The sequence below is a fragment of the Dryobates pubescens genome, chromosome 6, assembly GCF_014839835.1.
Source record: "Dryobates pubescens isolate bDryPub1 chromosome 6, bDryPub1.pri, whole genome shotgun sequence".
Taxonomy (NCBI): Eukaryota; Metazoa; Chordata; class Aves; order Piciformes; family Picidae; genus Dryobates; species Dryobates pubescens.
The window spans coordinates 6,813,481-6,827,772 of NC_071617.1; the positions used below are offsets into that span (position 1 = coordinate 6,813,481).

General features: G+C 46.9%; 1 protein-coding gene across 1 annotated transcript in view; it reads left to right on the top strand.

Moving 5' to 3' along the window:
• Positions 1-552: 552 nt before the first annotated feature.
• The window catches only part of NT5E (5'-nucleotidase ecto), a 36,053-nt gene continuing 22,313 nt past the window's right edge, over positions 553-14,292 (top strand). The window contains exons 1-2 of the mRNA XM_054162562.1: positions 553-899; positions 6,231-6,453. Coding sequence (XP_054018537.1) covers positions 567-899; positions 6,231-6,453 — 556 coding nt within the window. The 5' untranslated portion in view covers positions 553-566. The remainder of the gene's footprint in view (positions 900-6,230; positions 6,454-14,292) is intronic.

Sequence of the window (14,292 nt, forward strand, 5' to 3'; positions counted from 1 at the left end):
CCCTTAAAACAAGCATTTTCATGTGAAGGTTTGAAACCCCCTTTCAGACTACTAAACATTCACCAAGGCTTTCTGTGGACACTGGAGTTTGTCCTTTCGCGGCTGGCTGAATGTCTGTTTCGTTTGACCTCCAGCAGACGGCTGAAAGCCCGTCTCCAACCCTGCGGCAGCTGTGCCGTGGTGAAGGACACCCGTGGGGAGGACGGGACAAGCCAGGGTTGGGAACTCCGCGGGCGCAGGACAGTGCCTGAGCCTTAGATAGCCCTGAGGACCGGCGGGCAGCGAGGAGTAGCAAGGGCAGTGCCCGGCAGCCCCGGGAGGCCGTCCCGTACCCTCGCACACGCCCAGCAGAAGCAGAGCACCTGCGGCTTCCGCGCCCGACAGGCAGCTACCGTCTGTGCAGCGGGCGGGTGGGCACGGCGGCTCCTCGGAGCGGCGCGCAGGCTGCGCGGGCTTCCCCGCTGCTCGCCCGCTCCCCGCCTCGCCGCGGCGCTCCCCGTCCCTCTGCCACTCCCGCGGCCGTCCCACGCTCCCGGTCCGGCGGAGCGGCGCGGAGCCCCCGCGGCATGGCGGGGCGGGCGGGCGCGCTGTGGCTGTGCGCGGTTGCGGTGCTGGGAGCGACGGCGGACCTGCGGCTCACCCTGCTGCACACCAACGACGTGCACGGGCGAGTGGAGGCGCAGGGCGCGGGGGCGCGGAGCTGCGCGGGCACGGAGCGGGCGGAGGGCTGCTTTGGCGGCGTGGCACGGCGGGCGGCGCGGGTGGCGGCGGCGCGGGCCGCGCACCGCAACGTGCTGCTGCTGGACGCCGGCGACCAATACCAGGGCACGGTGTGGTTCTCCCGCTTCAAGGGCCGGGAGGCTGCCCACTTCATGAACCTGCTGCGCTACGATGCCATGGTAAAGCGGGCCGGGGGGCGGAGAGCGGCGCGGTGCTGGGGGGTTCCCGTTGGCACGGGTGCTGCTAGGTCTGTGCCTCCCTTCCCTTCACTGCTGTCGTTTCGTGCATTGCCGCCTCCTCGAGTGTTTAATGTTGCATCAGAGAAGGCTGTAAAGCCACCCTGTAAACCGTGAACAGGCGCGGCCGGGAGGTAGGCGAGAGGAGAAGCGATGTGCGAGGTGACGGGCACACGGCCGAACGAAGTCGTGAGCTGGCAGCTCCACCAGCAGCCAGAAACCGGGAGCTGATGTCAAGGATCCGCAGAGGGAAATAGAGTGGTTCATTGGAGGAGCTCCCCTCCGGAGAGGCAGGGTCTTGGGGCAGGCGTGGAGCTGGACCGACTCTGTTGGAAAAGGGTCAGCAGAGGCATGGAAGCAAGCCTGGCAAAAGCAGGCGAGCAGGCTGGCCCGGGACACACGGGTTAATCCTGGCCAAGGCTCGCAGCCTGCCCTGCTGGCTTCAGCCCTGGCAGAAAGGAAGGGACAGATGGCGCATGTTGGCAGTGCTGTCACGGTTTTTAGTTTTCATCAGTCCCACTCAAGTCATGCCCAGTCTCACCAGAGCTGTGGTTATGATGGAGTATCAGGCTGTGTGACTGGCTCAGGGACTGAAACAGCATGTCTATGAGGGAGCTCGGGCACCTGTACTCTTTTGGTCATCAGAGTGCTGAGAGGAAGGTAGAAGAATTTGAGAGAGAGATTGGTGGATGTCATCCCATGTCCTTAACTATTTTGTCTCAGAGCAATAGCCTATTAATGTATAAAAACTTATCATGGGTTATTTTGCTTGCCAACAAACCCAGAAAAGAGGAGAGATTCTAAAATTATGTTTGAGAGTCACTGCAGTTTGAGACTGACTGTTTATCTATTTCATCCCAATTGACAGCTTGAGGGGAAAATCTTCTGTGCCTGTCACATCCTCTGTCCTGTCTTTTAGTTTTCCTTTGCCTGGGGAGGGCTGCACTTTGCTTTCCTGGGTAAAAAATGGCTTTACCCATTTCCCCCCTCTGCTTAAGAACAGCTGCGGAAGGGAAAGGGATAACCCAGTGCACTCTTGTAGGCTAAACACTCTTCATACCAAACAGATGGGTCTGTGAGGACACTGAACGGCCTAATGAGCGGTTTCCTTATCACAAAACTAACATCAACAGGATTTTCCCTCCTGCTAGTGATGGGGAGGGGTGTGTACAATCAGGACTCATCCTCCCCGAGAGCTGGGAAGCACTCTGGGGCTCGGCAGGGCAGAAATGGCTCCAGTTCGGGTTTTTTGCACCTTTCTTCCCAAAGCTTGCGGTTGGCTGGCATTTCTCAGCCTTGCATTTGCTGGTTTAACTGGTTCATGGGCAGACTGGGAGGGAGCTTGTGCAGTGATCCTATCACACACAAAAAATCCTCTGAGGGAGAATCAGCAGTGTTGAACTAATGCTGTTTTAGAAACACATGATACAGGAAGCGTTTGCCGACTACTCGGGAGAAGCCGTGAGCTTTTTCATCAAAATAAGATTAATTCCATACTCTACTGGATAGCCAGAGACTTGTACTGGATGCTAAAGCCTTAGGTGAAGTGGTCAACCACCTGCTCTCTGTGGAGGTGCTGCATATTGTAATATGGATATCATCAGTGGACAGGAGGGGACAGAATAGAATGGGAAGGTACAGAGACTTTGTTGCGAAGAACCTGAGGACAGAGGCGCGGAGTGTTGACCAGTGCTGTATCACCCTTTTAAATTCTCACACCTGTGGACCATGGAAACCATGCAGTGGGGTCAGTGACTGGGAGGGCACAGGGAGCAAGGTAAGAGACATACTTCAGGAGCTACTGTTCCTTTAAGCCATATTTGGGAAGTCACATCTCTAACAGAAGGGGTGGGGATTACTGAAATGGTTAGAAGTGAGATACAGGGGGGGGATTACAAACAGGATGAAGGAGGGGACATGAGTCATAGAGGTTGTTACTGGATGGGGGCAGGAACCACAGCAGGATTTTGGGCAGGCTGGCAGCGTTAGGGGGTTGTTCCACAACTGGGACAGATTTTCTTTTTTAGATCTGCCCATTTCTCATTTATGTCTCTTATCACCTCAAGCCTATTTTCTCCTCTAGCTAGATACTGCCTTCCAAATCTTCTTGTCACTAGCCTTACTTTTTGGTGTATTTAACCCTAAAATACAACTTAAGTAGCTCAAAGGCAGTTATTGGAAGCCTGATAATAGAAGTCTTCTAGTTTTACTTTGAAGTTGCATCTTTCTGTTAATTTGTATCCCAATTTTGTTTTAACCTGCTTTCTTGTGAAAAGGAGGATCACATGCTGTATGTCTGAATACTCCTGATCATTACCCCCTTGTGAGATTGACTTATGTTGGCCAATGGATCCAGATTTGATGAGGGATGTTGCATAAATAAAGAGTCCTGGAAGCTCTGAGTGTAATGGTACTTAGGTAGGCTGCCGGAACCCAAACCAGCCCACATCATCCTTCCCAGAGGAAAAACTGCATCAAAAATAAAACCATGTTATTAGGCACCAGTGATTTCTCATGAACAAGAGACTTTATAGCAACCCACACCATGGGAAAAGTTTTGATCAAAGCTTGTGTCCTAATGGACGTGGAATAACCCAAATGAAAGATACAAAGCCAAGAGAAACAAGGTTTCATAAGTGGTTTGTTTGTTGTGCTTTCTTTTCTTCTTTTAACGACAAGCTAATGACAGTGACATTCAATTCAAATTCTTGTTTAATTTGCAGCCTTTTGGAGGGGAGGGTTAATTGCCTGTCTTGGAGCAATATGCATCAGCCAAAAGGAAATAGCTTGTTACCATTCTGAGATGCTCTGCTAGTCGGTGGACATCTTTTCAGAGCATCAGTTGGCACCAAAATGAGTTTCCTTAGAGTGTTGTTCTTTGTTTCTATTAGTGTTTCCTCTTTTTTTATAGCAAATAAGATTGCTGTAGATAGAATATGGTGAAAAATGGAACGCAGTTGGGGTGCATTGTGTCTTCCCACGTCAGGATTTTCTGAAGGGTAGCTCTGAGTTCTGTGGAAAAGTGCTGCAGCATCATGGGGCCCCATGGGGATTAAAGGAGTCAGGAGTCTTTGTCTACACAGACACCCTCTCTCCCACCACCCTAAGGAAGACATTGCCCATCAGTTTCTTGAAACCAAGCTTCCGTGGCTTCAGTGGATTCAGGGCCCTGCATGAGTTGGAGCATGATAGGGGTTAGTATAATCTGGGGAATAAAAGGTGTAACAAACACATAGCAGGTGTTTAAGTAGGGCAGAGAGGTCTGTAAGTCTTTTTAGATGATGAATGTGAGTTTCCCCTATTAATCTACCCAATGAAATGATGAGCACACTTCTGGCTGGAAAAGTTGGCTCACTGGCTTTAGCATCCCTTTTGTGTTTTGCTCCACCTGCCACCTGAAAACTTGTACCAAGTCACCAAGTGCCAAGTTACACTAATATCACATTTCTATAAGCATAGCTTTTCCTTCACTAACACCCAAACATGCCACAAGGTTCTTGTGCTTATTGTGCTTCTGCAAAGTTGCTGACTGTGGAGGTTTTGCTGTCTATTGCCAAACTTGCAGGCACAGGCATACAGTATCTTAGGCTGAGCATGGAAAAGGGGGTGGGTAGGGAAAAGTTCCCTGGTCCTTTAAGATACATCAGTTTTTGTCCACTTAACCAACCTAGATCAACTAAATATTTTCACCTTGTTGGTATTACCTTGCTAAATAAATAAAGTGATCTGCCAGCTCTGTGTGGTACTCTTAGCACTTCACAGTGTTATGCACACACTTGTTATAGAATGGAATGGAGTAGAAAAGAATGGAATGGAATGGAATGGAATGGAATAGAATAGAATAGAATAGACCAGGTTGGAGGAGACCTTCAAGATCATCGCATCCAACCGAACATCCAACACCATCTAATCAACTAAACCACGGCACCAAGCACCCCATCAAGTCTCCTCCTAAACACCCCCAATGATGGTGACTCCACCACCTCCCTGGGTAGCCCATTCCAATGGGCAATCTCTCTATGAAGAATGTCTTCCTAACATCCAGTCTAAACCTCCCCTGGTGCAGCTTGGGACTGTGTCCTCTTGTTCTAGTGCTGGTTGTGGATTGTCTGTGGAGATTCTCCCTAGCTGATAAACATTAGAGCTTCCACTAGGTAATGATATTGATGAAGGCTAGAAAATGATAGTTCCTTGTTACATTTAACACACAAGAACTCTTACTAAATGTGAATTAAATTCATTTTACAAAACTGTAGTCCAGGCACAACAAATTTGTTAAAACAAATATTGTCATTGGCAAGAGGACACAGTCTCAAGCTGAGCCAGGGGAGGTTCAGACTGGATGTTAGGAAGAAGTTCTTCATAGAAAGAGAGACTGCCCATTGGAATGTGCTGCCCAGGGATGTGGTGGAGTCACCATCACTGGAGGTGTTTAGGAGGAGACTGGATGGGGTGCTTGGTGCCATGGTTTAGTTATTAGATGGAGTTGGATGATAGGTTGAACACGATGATCTCGAAGGTCTCTTCCAACCTGGTCTGGTCCATTCCATTCCATTCCATTCCATTCCATTCCATGCCATTCCATGCCATTCCATTCCATTCCATGCCATTCCATTCCATTCTTAGTTAGTATTTTTTTCAAGCAGTGCATTTTCCATGTGCATACCTGTTTTCCTTTGTGGTTATTGTTAATCCTCTTGCTTTGCAGATACAGGATGAAAACCCATTGGGTTTTAATCTGATATATGATTACAAATGTTTATTTAGAAAGGCATTTGTGGATATTTCTGTAGATTTTGACTTTTGCCTCTGTATTAAGAAGTCTGAAAAACAAACCCCTAAGCCTAAAAAAATAATATATATATCTCATTTCTGTGTGCATGAGAAACAGGAATGTGCTGTTTAAGACGAGACAAGAGATTTATATTGAATTTATTACTGGAAATATTTCTCCACCAAAAGGGTTGTGAGGCAATGGAACAAGCTTCAGTGGGAAGTGGTGGAGTCACCATCCCTGGAGACATTTAAAAGATGTGTAGATGTGGTGGTGAAGGACATGCTTTAGTGGTGGACTTTGGCAGTGCTGGGTTAACAGTTGGACCTGATGATCTTAAAGGTCTCCTCCAACCAAAACTATTCTGTGATGCTGAGATAGGTTTTTCTTCCCAAGCACAGAGACTTTGTTATCTCAAACATGCCTTGTCTACTATTCATGGGAGTATTTAGACTGAATTTTGGAGGTGGGGTCTTATATTTTCCTCTTGCTTTTCACAGGCTTTGGGGAACCACGAATTCGATGAAGGTGTGAAGGGATTATTGGATCCTCTTCTTATAAATGCTAACTTTACAATCCTGAGTGCAAACATTAAGGGGAAAACTCCATTAGCAGATGAAATGATGAAATATGTTCACCCTTTTAAAATAGTACATTTTGGCTCAGAATCAGTGGGAATTGTTGGCTACACTACAAAAGAAACTTCTTTTCTTTCACAACCAGGTAAGTTTTCTTTACTAAACAAGTTTATATCCTTTGTTGCTATTGCCCATTTGCTTGCATCCAAAGATTAATGTTTTTCAGGTGAAAACTGGGGATTTTGTTGTTTTATCAGTATTTGCTTGTTTTACTTACTTTGTAACTGCCTGTTTTTAAACTGGAGAAGGCTGGTTAGCATTAAAAGCGATTTTCCTACAGCCCTGAGTTATTTAGCAGCACTGAATTGTCTGAGAATATAAGAAAGTGTCACCCTCAGGTGTTCAAGTGGGGATTGGACGTGGCACTTAGAGCCGTGGTTTAGCAGTCATGAGGTCTTGGTTGGACTTGATGATCTTTGAGGTCTTTTCCAACCTTCTTGATTCTATGATTCTAAGTCAGTGAAATTGCAGGAGAGCTGGAAAGGGCCTTTGGGGGTTTTCATTGTCATTTGAGTTTTTAAATGTATATTGTTTTCTATTTTATTGTTATTTATCCATTTAAACAAACGTTAAAAGATGAATACAGCTTGTCTCTGGAGTGAAGTATGCTCAAGGCATGAAAGGTGTCTCAAGCTGCACCAGGGGAAGTTTAGGCTGGAGGTGAGGAGAAAATTCTTCACTGAGAGAGTCATTCGTCATTGCAATGTGCTGCCCAGGGAGGTGGTGGAGTCACCATCCCTGGAGGTGTTCAAGAGGAGATTGGACGTGGCACTTGGTGCCATGGTCTGGTTATGAGGTCTGTGGTGACAGGTTGGACTCGATGATCTTTGAGGTCTCTTCCAACCTTGGTGATACTGTGATACTGTGGTTGTAGCCAGGAGGGGGTTGGTCTCTTCTCCCAGGCAACCAGCACCAGAACAAGGGGACACAGTCTCAAGCTGTGCCAAGGGAAGTTTAGGCTCACGGTGAGGAGAAAATTCTTCACTGAGAGAGAGTTGTTAGCCATTGGAATGTGCTGCTCAGGGAGGTGATGGAGTCACCATCCCTGGAGGTGTTCAAGAGGGGAGTGGACGTGGCACTTGGTGCCATGGTCTAGTCATGAGGTCTGTGGTGACAGGTTGGACTCGATGATCTTTGAGATCTCTTCCACCCTTGGCGATTCTGTGATTCTGTGAAATTTCGCTCTTGGATGCCTCCATGCTTAAGCCCTTGTAAAAGCAAGGACAGCTTCATATGTTTCCAGCCAGAAGTTGCTCAAGATGTTTTTATCCTCTCAGATATTTCCAGAAATTTGCCTGCAAACGAACACCCATTCAGCTTTTTAACCACAATTGCTTCATTCATAAGTAAAATTAGAACTGAGGAGGGAAAAACTTCTCAATTTCAGTCTATTTTTTTCCAACATTTAAGAGGTTTTGGTTTGTTGAGGGTTTATATTTGTTTTAGCAAAATAAAATGTTCCAATGTAACGAGAAACACATTTAAATCAGCTGTAGGAATTCTGAGTCACTGCCCACTTAAACCTCAGGCTTCCTCTGACAAAATCAGCCTTTCTTCCCTGCTTTGTGCCAGTAAGGATGCCCTGAATACTGCTTTAAAACATTTTCCACATTGAGTCTTAGAATCACAGAATGCTGAGGGTTGAGAAGGACCTCTGGAGACCACCTAGTCCAACCCCTCTGCTAAAGCAGGTTCACCTGGATCAGATTGCATAGGATTGCATTCAGGCAGGTTGTGAAAGACCCTGGAGAAGGAGACTCCATAAGCTCTCCGGGCAGCCTGTCCCAGTGCTCCGACACCCTCACATGAAAGCAGCTTTTCCTTATCACAGTATCACAGTATAACTAAGGTTGGAAGAGACCCCAAGGATCATCAAGTCCAACCTGTCTCGACAGACCTCACGACTAGACCATGGCACCAAGTGCCACGTCCAATCTCCTCTTGAACACCTCCAGGGACGGTGACTCCACCACCTCCCTGGGCAGCACATTCCAATGACTAATGACTCGCTCAGTGAAGAACTTTCTCCTCACCTCGAGTCTAAACTTCCCCTGGTGCAGCTTGAGACTGTGTCCCCTTGTTCTGGTGCTGGTTGCCTGGGAGAAGAGACCAACCCCCTCCTGTCTACAATCACCTTTCAGGTAGTTGTAGAGGGCAATGAGGTCACCCCTGATCCTTCTCTTCTCCAGGCTAAACAATCCCAGCTCCCTCATGTTTATGTGGGACTTCTTGTGTTCTATTTTATGCCCATTGTCCCTTGTCCTATCACTGGGCACCACCAAAAAGAGCTCAGTCTCATCCTGGGTGTGTTCCTGTGTGATCTGGTATAGGTGAATCTGCTCTGGCAGAGGGGTTGGACTGGATGATCTTTTGAAGTCCCTTCCAGCCCCTAAAGCTCTGTGATTCTGTGATCCTCTTGACACCTCCCCTTTAGAAATTGAGAGGCATCAATAAGATACCCTCTCAGTCCTTTCTAAGCCAAAGATTCTCAAGTCTCTCAGCCTTTCCCTTAAGAGAGATGATCAGGTCCTTAAAAATAGAGTTCATATTATTACTTCTTTTTCCATTGCTTAGTAATAAAGAATTTCAACCTGGTCTGGTCTATTCTATTCTATTCTATTCTATTCTATTCTATTCTATTCTATTCTAAATAGGCTCAAGGTGAGGAGAAAGTTCTTCCCAGAGAGAGTTGTTAGCCATTGGAATGTGCTGCCCAGGGAGGTGGTGGAGTCACCGTCCCTGGAGGTGTTCAAGAGGGGATTGGACGTAGCACTTGGTGCCATGGTTTAGTAGTCATGAGGTGTTGGGTGACAGGTTGGACTTGATGATCTTTGAGGTATTTTCCAACCTTATTGATTCTATAATTCTATGATTCCATGAAATAATGAATAGCTTTCTTGAAAAAAAGGAATATTTAGCACTTTGAGGAAGTAATAGAATACACAGATTCTTCCTTCTGTGATTTTTTTACTGCTGTGCTGTATGTTAAAACTATCAGGAAGCGGACATCTGAGGTCAGAATAGACTCCTGTAACTCACTTCTATTTTACAGTGATGTGTTTTTTGAATCCTTTCTTTTTTCCTTTCTTTTTTTCTATGAAAAGAGATGTTTTTTGTGTAGGGAATGGAATTTCACCTGTGTTATGTCTGAAAAATGGACAGAGCCGATATTGTTCTTCATTAAAGATTGGTAAAAGAACTCAGCTCCTCTTCCTAGTAACTGTATTGGTGTGGTGAGGTCATCAAATTAACTTTCTTGCAAATAAATAGACTAGAAGAAAATCCAGATAGTGTTGGGATGGTTCTTTGAAACATTTAATCATAGAATTATCAGGTTTAGAAGGGACCTCAAGGAACATCTAGTTCCAACCCCTCTGCCACAGGCAGGGACTCTTCACACTAGATCAGTTTGTTCAGAGCCACATCCAGCCTGGCCTTAAAAACCTCCAGGGATGAGGCTTCTACCACCTCCCTGGGCAACCTGTTCCAGTGTCTCACCACCCTCATGCTGAAGAACTTCTACCTAACATCCAAACTGAATCTACCCACCTCTAATTTTGCTCCATTCCCCCTAGTCCTATGACTACCTGACACCCTAAAAAGTCCCTCCCCAGCTTTCTTGTAGGCCCCCTTCAGATACTGGAAGACCACAATAAAGTCTCCTTGGAGCCTTCTCTCCTCCAACTGAACAACCCCAACTCTCTCAGTCTGTCTTCATAGGAGAGGAGTTCCAGCCCTCTGATCATCCTTGTGGCCCTTCTCTGGACATACTCCAGCATGTCCAGATTTAACTTGTAATAGGGGCTCCAGAACTGGATGCAGAACTCCAAGTGGGGTCTCACCAAAGTGGAGTAGAGGGGGATAATCACCTCTCTTGGTCTGCTGGCTACACTTCTCTTGATGCAGCCCAGGATGTGATTGGCTTTCTGGACTGCAAGTGCACACTGCCTGCTCATATTGAGCTTCTCACCCACCAGCACCCCCAAATCCTTTTCTTCAGGGCTGCTCTCAAGCCAGTCCCTGCCCAGCCTGTATCAGTGCCTGGGATTGCCCTGACCCAGATGCAGGACCCTGCACTTGGTTTGTTGAACCTCATGAGGTTGTCATGGGCCCACCTCTCCAGCCTGTCAAGGTCCCTCTAGATGGATCCCTTCCCTCCAGCCTGCCAGCTGCACCACACAGCTTGGTGTCATCATATCCAAATATCGTTATTTAAATAACATCTTTCAAATGTTATTCCTTACAACATTTGGAAATAGCAAATCAAGTAACATCTAAACATGAATGTTTCAGTATGCTGAGCCTTATAACAGAGACCCTGACTGGAACAAACAGACTTCAAAGGGAAGACTTGTTAGCTCCATGAATAGAGCTGAAGCAGCCCTAAGCTAAGCGTATTCCACAGTGCAGTTGAGCAACAAGCAAGGCGAAGTCTAGCAGTGACATTTATAGCAATCAGAGTTCTTATAATTTTCCACTTTGCCATCTCAGAGTGTGGAAGAACAGTTGGAAGCTTTACAAATGTGAATTCAGGCTATTTTAACACAACTTAATGACTATCTATCACCCATCACCTAGCAATCCTTCAGAATGATAGAGTCGTGGCAGAGGTGGGTAGGTGGCAGAATAATCATCAAGCTAATTCCTTTGATCAGCGAATAAGGTATGCTGTGGATTTTAAATTCAGCCCCTTGCTTATCTCTGCACACTTCTTCCTGATGATTCAGTCTTCTCAGGCTCTGCAGCAATTCCTTTGGCATGCTGCTCACTCTTTGGGGCGTTCTCAAAGCAAATAGGAAGCTCGAAAGTGCTGAAAGGTGAATTCCTACGTGACTGCTTTCCATGGATATCTTTGGTGTCATTTCTCCTGTTGTGAAATCTCCATGAGTTCCGTAGAATAATGAAGGTACAACTTGTACTTTACCCCCAGCTTGCCTGAAACAGCTATCAACACACTTGAACAGCGGATAAAAGCCCTTAAACCTCAGTGTTTCCATTGTGAAGGAACAATTAAGCTCCGCTTAAGGTACTGTTAGTGTTGCTGTTTGGAAACCATAGGGATGGGGAACTCTTGGCACAGTTTGTAAGTTAGAGCCAATTGGCAGTTTGTCTGAAGTTCTCCTTGGTTTTGCTGTCTACAGCTTATCTCAGCTGAATGCCCAGCTGGTTTTTCCATGTCCTGCAAGAGTTGTTCCTAACTTGGCACATAGACAGAATTGTCCAGACCCTTGGTTTAAGGAACAGCAAACCGAGCGTGAATGTGGCTTCAAGCTTTTGACCTGGATCTACCCCTTTGATATACTCCTCTTGCTTCAGGAGCTTATTTCTCTGCTGTTCCAGGAGTGGGTCCAAAGTAGGGCCATGAAAATGATCAGGTGGCTGGAGCACCTCTCCTACGATGACAGGCTGAGGGAGCTGGGGTTATTCAGCCCAGAGAAGAGAAGGCTCCAGGGAGACCTAACAGGGACTTTCCAGTACCTGAAGGGGGCCTCCAAGAAGGCTGCAGAAGGACTGTTTCCAAAGGCCTGCTGTGACAGGGCAAAGGACAATGGTTTGAAGTTAGAGAAGAGGAGATTTAGATTGGATGTTAGGAACAAGTTCTTTCCCATGAGGGTGGTGGAACACTGGAACAGGTTGTTCACGGAGGAGGTTGAGGCTCCATCCCTTGAGATACTGAAGCTCAGGCTTGACAAGGCTTCGAGCACCATGATCTAGTAGAGGATGTCCCTGCTGACTGCAGGGGGGCTGGTCTAGATGACCTTTGGAAGTCACTTCCAACCCAAACCATTCTATTGGTGGCACATATGACCCTTAATGGGAAGGTCGTGAGTTCAAGCCTGCAGTGGGCACTAGTGGCCTCCCTACTCTAGTCATGAGGTCTGTGGTGACAGGTTGGACTCGATGATCTTTGAGGTCTCTTCCAACCTTAGTGATACTGAATCATCCTATCCCATCCTATCCTATCCTATCCCATCCTATCCTATCCTATCCTATCCTATCCTATCCTATCCTATCCTATCCTATCCTATCCTATCCTATCCTATCCTATCCTTTTCACTGATAATCCCAAAATTATCTTTCTGGTGTGTGATGTTCACTGGTTTTAGTCCTGAACTGGTGTTGTAAACCCCACAAAACAGTTAATAACTTGTCTGTCCTGAGAGATGCTGCATACAGATTTGGTGCTGTGAGACAGTACATCTCAGTTTGTCCACAGTCATTTTGTGTAGGGTGGAAACCCAAACCTGCTTATTCTGTAGCACAACAGGCAGCAGAATACTTACTGAAACAATCAACTTGGCAGTTTTCTAAACCTGAACTGTAGATTCCACTTATTCCACTTAATCTGTCTAGCTTGCATAACGTCCTTAACATGCAACTGGTTCTTTTCCTTGTTCATTTGTAACAAAACCTGGATATTTTACCTGAAATTCTACCCCATCTAGGAAGAGAAGAGGATGTCACAACAGTGTAATGCCTTGGAAGAGAAGTGAAATGCTGACAGGAGCAATAACTAACTCATACACAAGCACCTCCTTTCAGTTGAGATTGTTTTGGAAAATGCACAGCTGAATGCCTAGCAGAATATTGCTTTGTGCCTGGTTTCACGGAGACATGAGAGCTGTGCAGCTGCTCTTGCAGTCCCTCACTGTAGAACTTCTGAACCTGCCGGCCAGTTTTAGCTTGGTTGGATCAAGGGCTGAGATGACAGGATACAAAGCTCTGTGGAATGGAATGGGATGGGATGGGATGGGATGGGATGGGATGGGATGGGATGGGATGGGATGGGATGGGATGGGATGGGATGGGATGGGATAGAATAGAATAGAATAGAATAGAATAGAATAGAATAGAATAGAATAGAATAGAATAGAATTAACCAGGTTGCAAGAGACCTTTGAGACCATTGAGTCCAACCTATCACCCAACACTATCTAATCAACTAAGCCATGGCACCAAGCACCCCATCCAGTCTCTTCCTAAACATTTCCAGTGATGGTGACTCCACCACCACCCTTGGCAGCACATTCCAATGGCCAGTCACTCTTTCTATGAAGAACTTCTTCCTAACATCCAGCCTGAACTGGCACAGTTACGTTGCAAAGAGAGGGTACAAGCAGCCCCTGCAGCCCAGCCCCAGCAGGAATCACAGAATCACAGAAACATTCAGGTAGGAAAAGACCCTCAGCATCACCAAGTCCAACCAAGAACCCAACTCTTCAAGGTTCACCCCTAAACCATATCCCCAAGCACCACATTCAAACCACCTTGAAACACATCCAGGCTTGGGGACTCAACCACCTCCCTGGCAGCACATTCCAAGGCCTGACCAGACTGTGAAATATATTTTCCTAATGTCCAGTCTGAACCTACCCAGTCACAGCTTGAGGTTGTTCCCTCTTGTTCTGTTACTATTTACCTATGATAAGAGACCAGCACCAGCCTCTTCACAATGTGTTTCCAGGAACTTGTAGACAGCAATGAGGTCTGTCCTGAGCCTCCTCTTTTCCAAACTAACCATCCCCAGCTCCTTCAGTTGTTCTTCATCAGATTTATTCTCCAGACCCTTCTCCAGCTTCCTTGCCCTCCTCTGCACTGGCTCCAGCACCTCCACATCTCTCCTGTATTGAGGTGCCCAAAACTGGTCACAATACTTGAGGTGTGGCCTCACCAGAGCCGAGTCCAAGCCCTTTCTGAGGGCAGGGTGGGCAGCAGGTGGTCACTGGGAGGGTGAGCTGGCACTGCCACTGCCAGACCCAGCGCTGGTGCTTTCCTGTGGCCTGCCATAACAGTTCCTGGAAAGAGATGCTCTGGTTGGCATGGGGCAGGTCTTGATTATCCTCTCATCATGAAAAACAGGTTTCAGAATCACAGAATGTTAGGGGCTGGAAGGGACCTTGAGAGATCATCTACTCCAACCCCC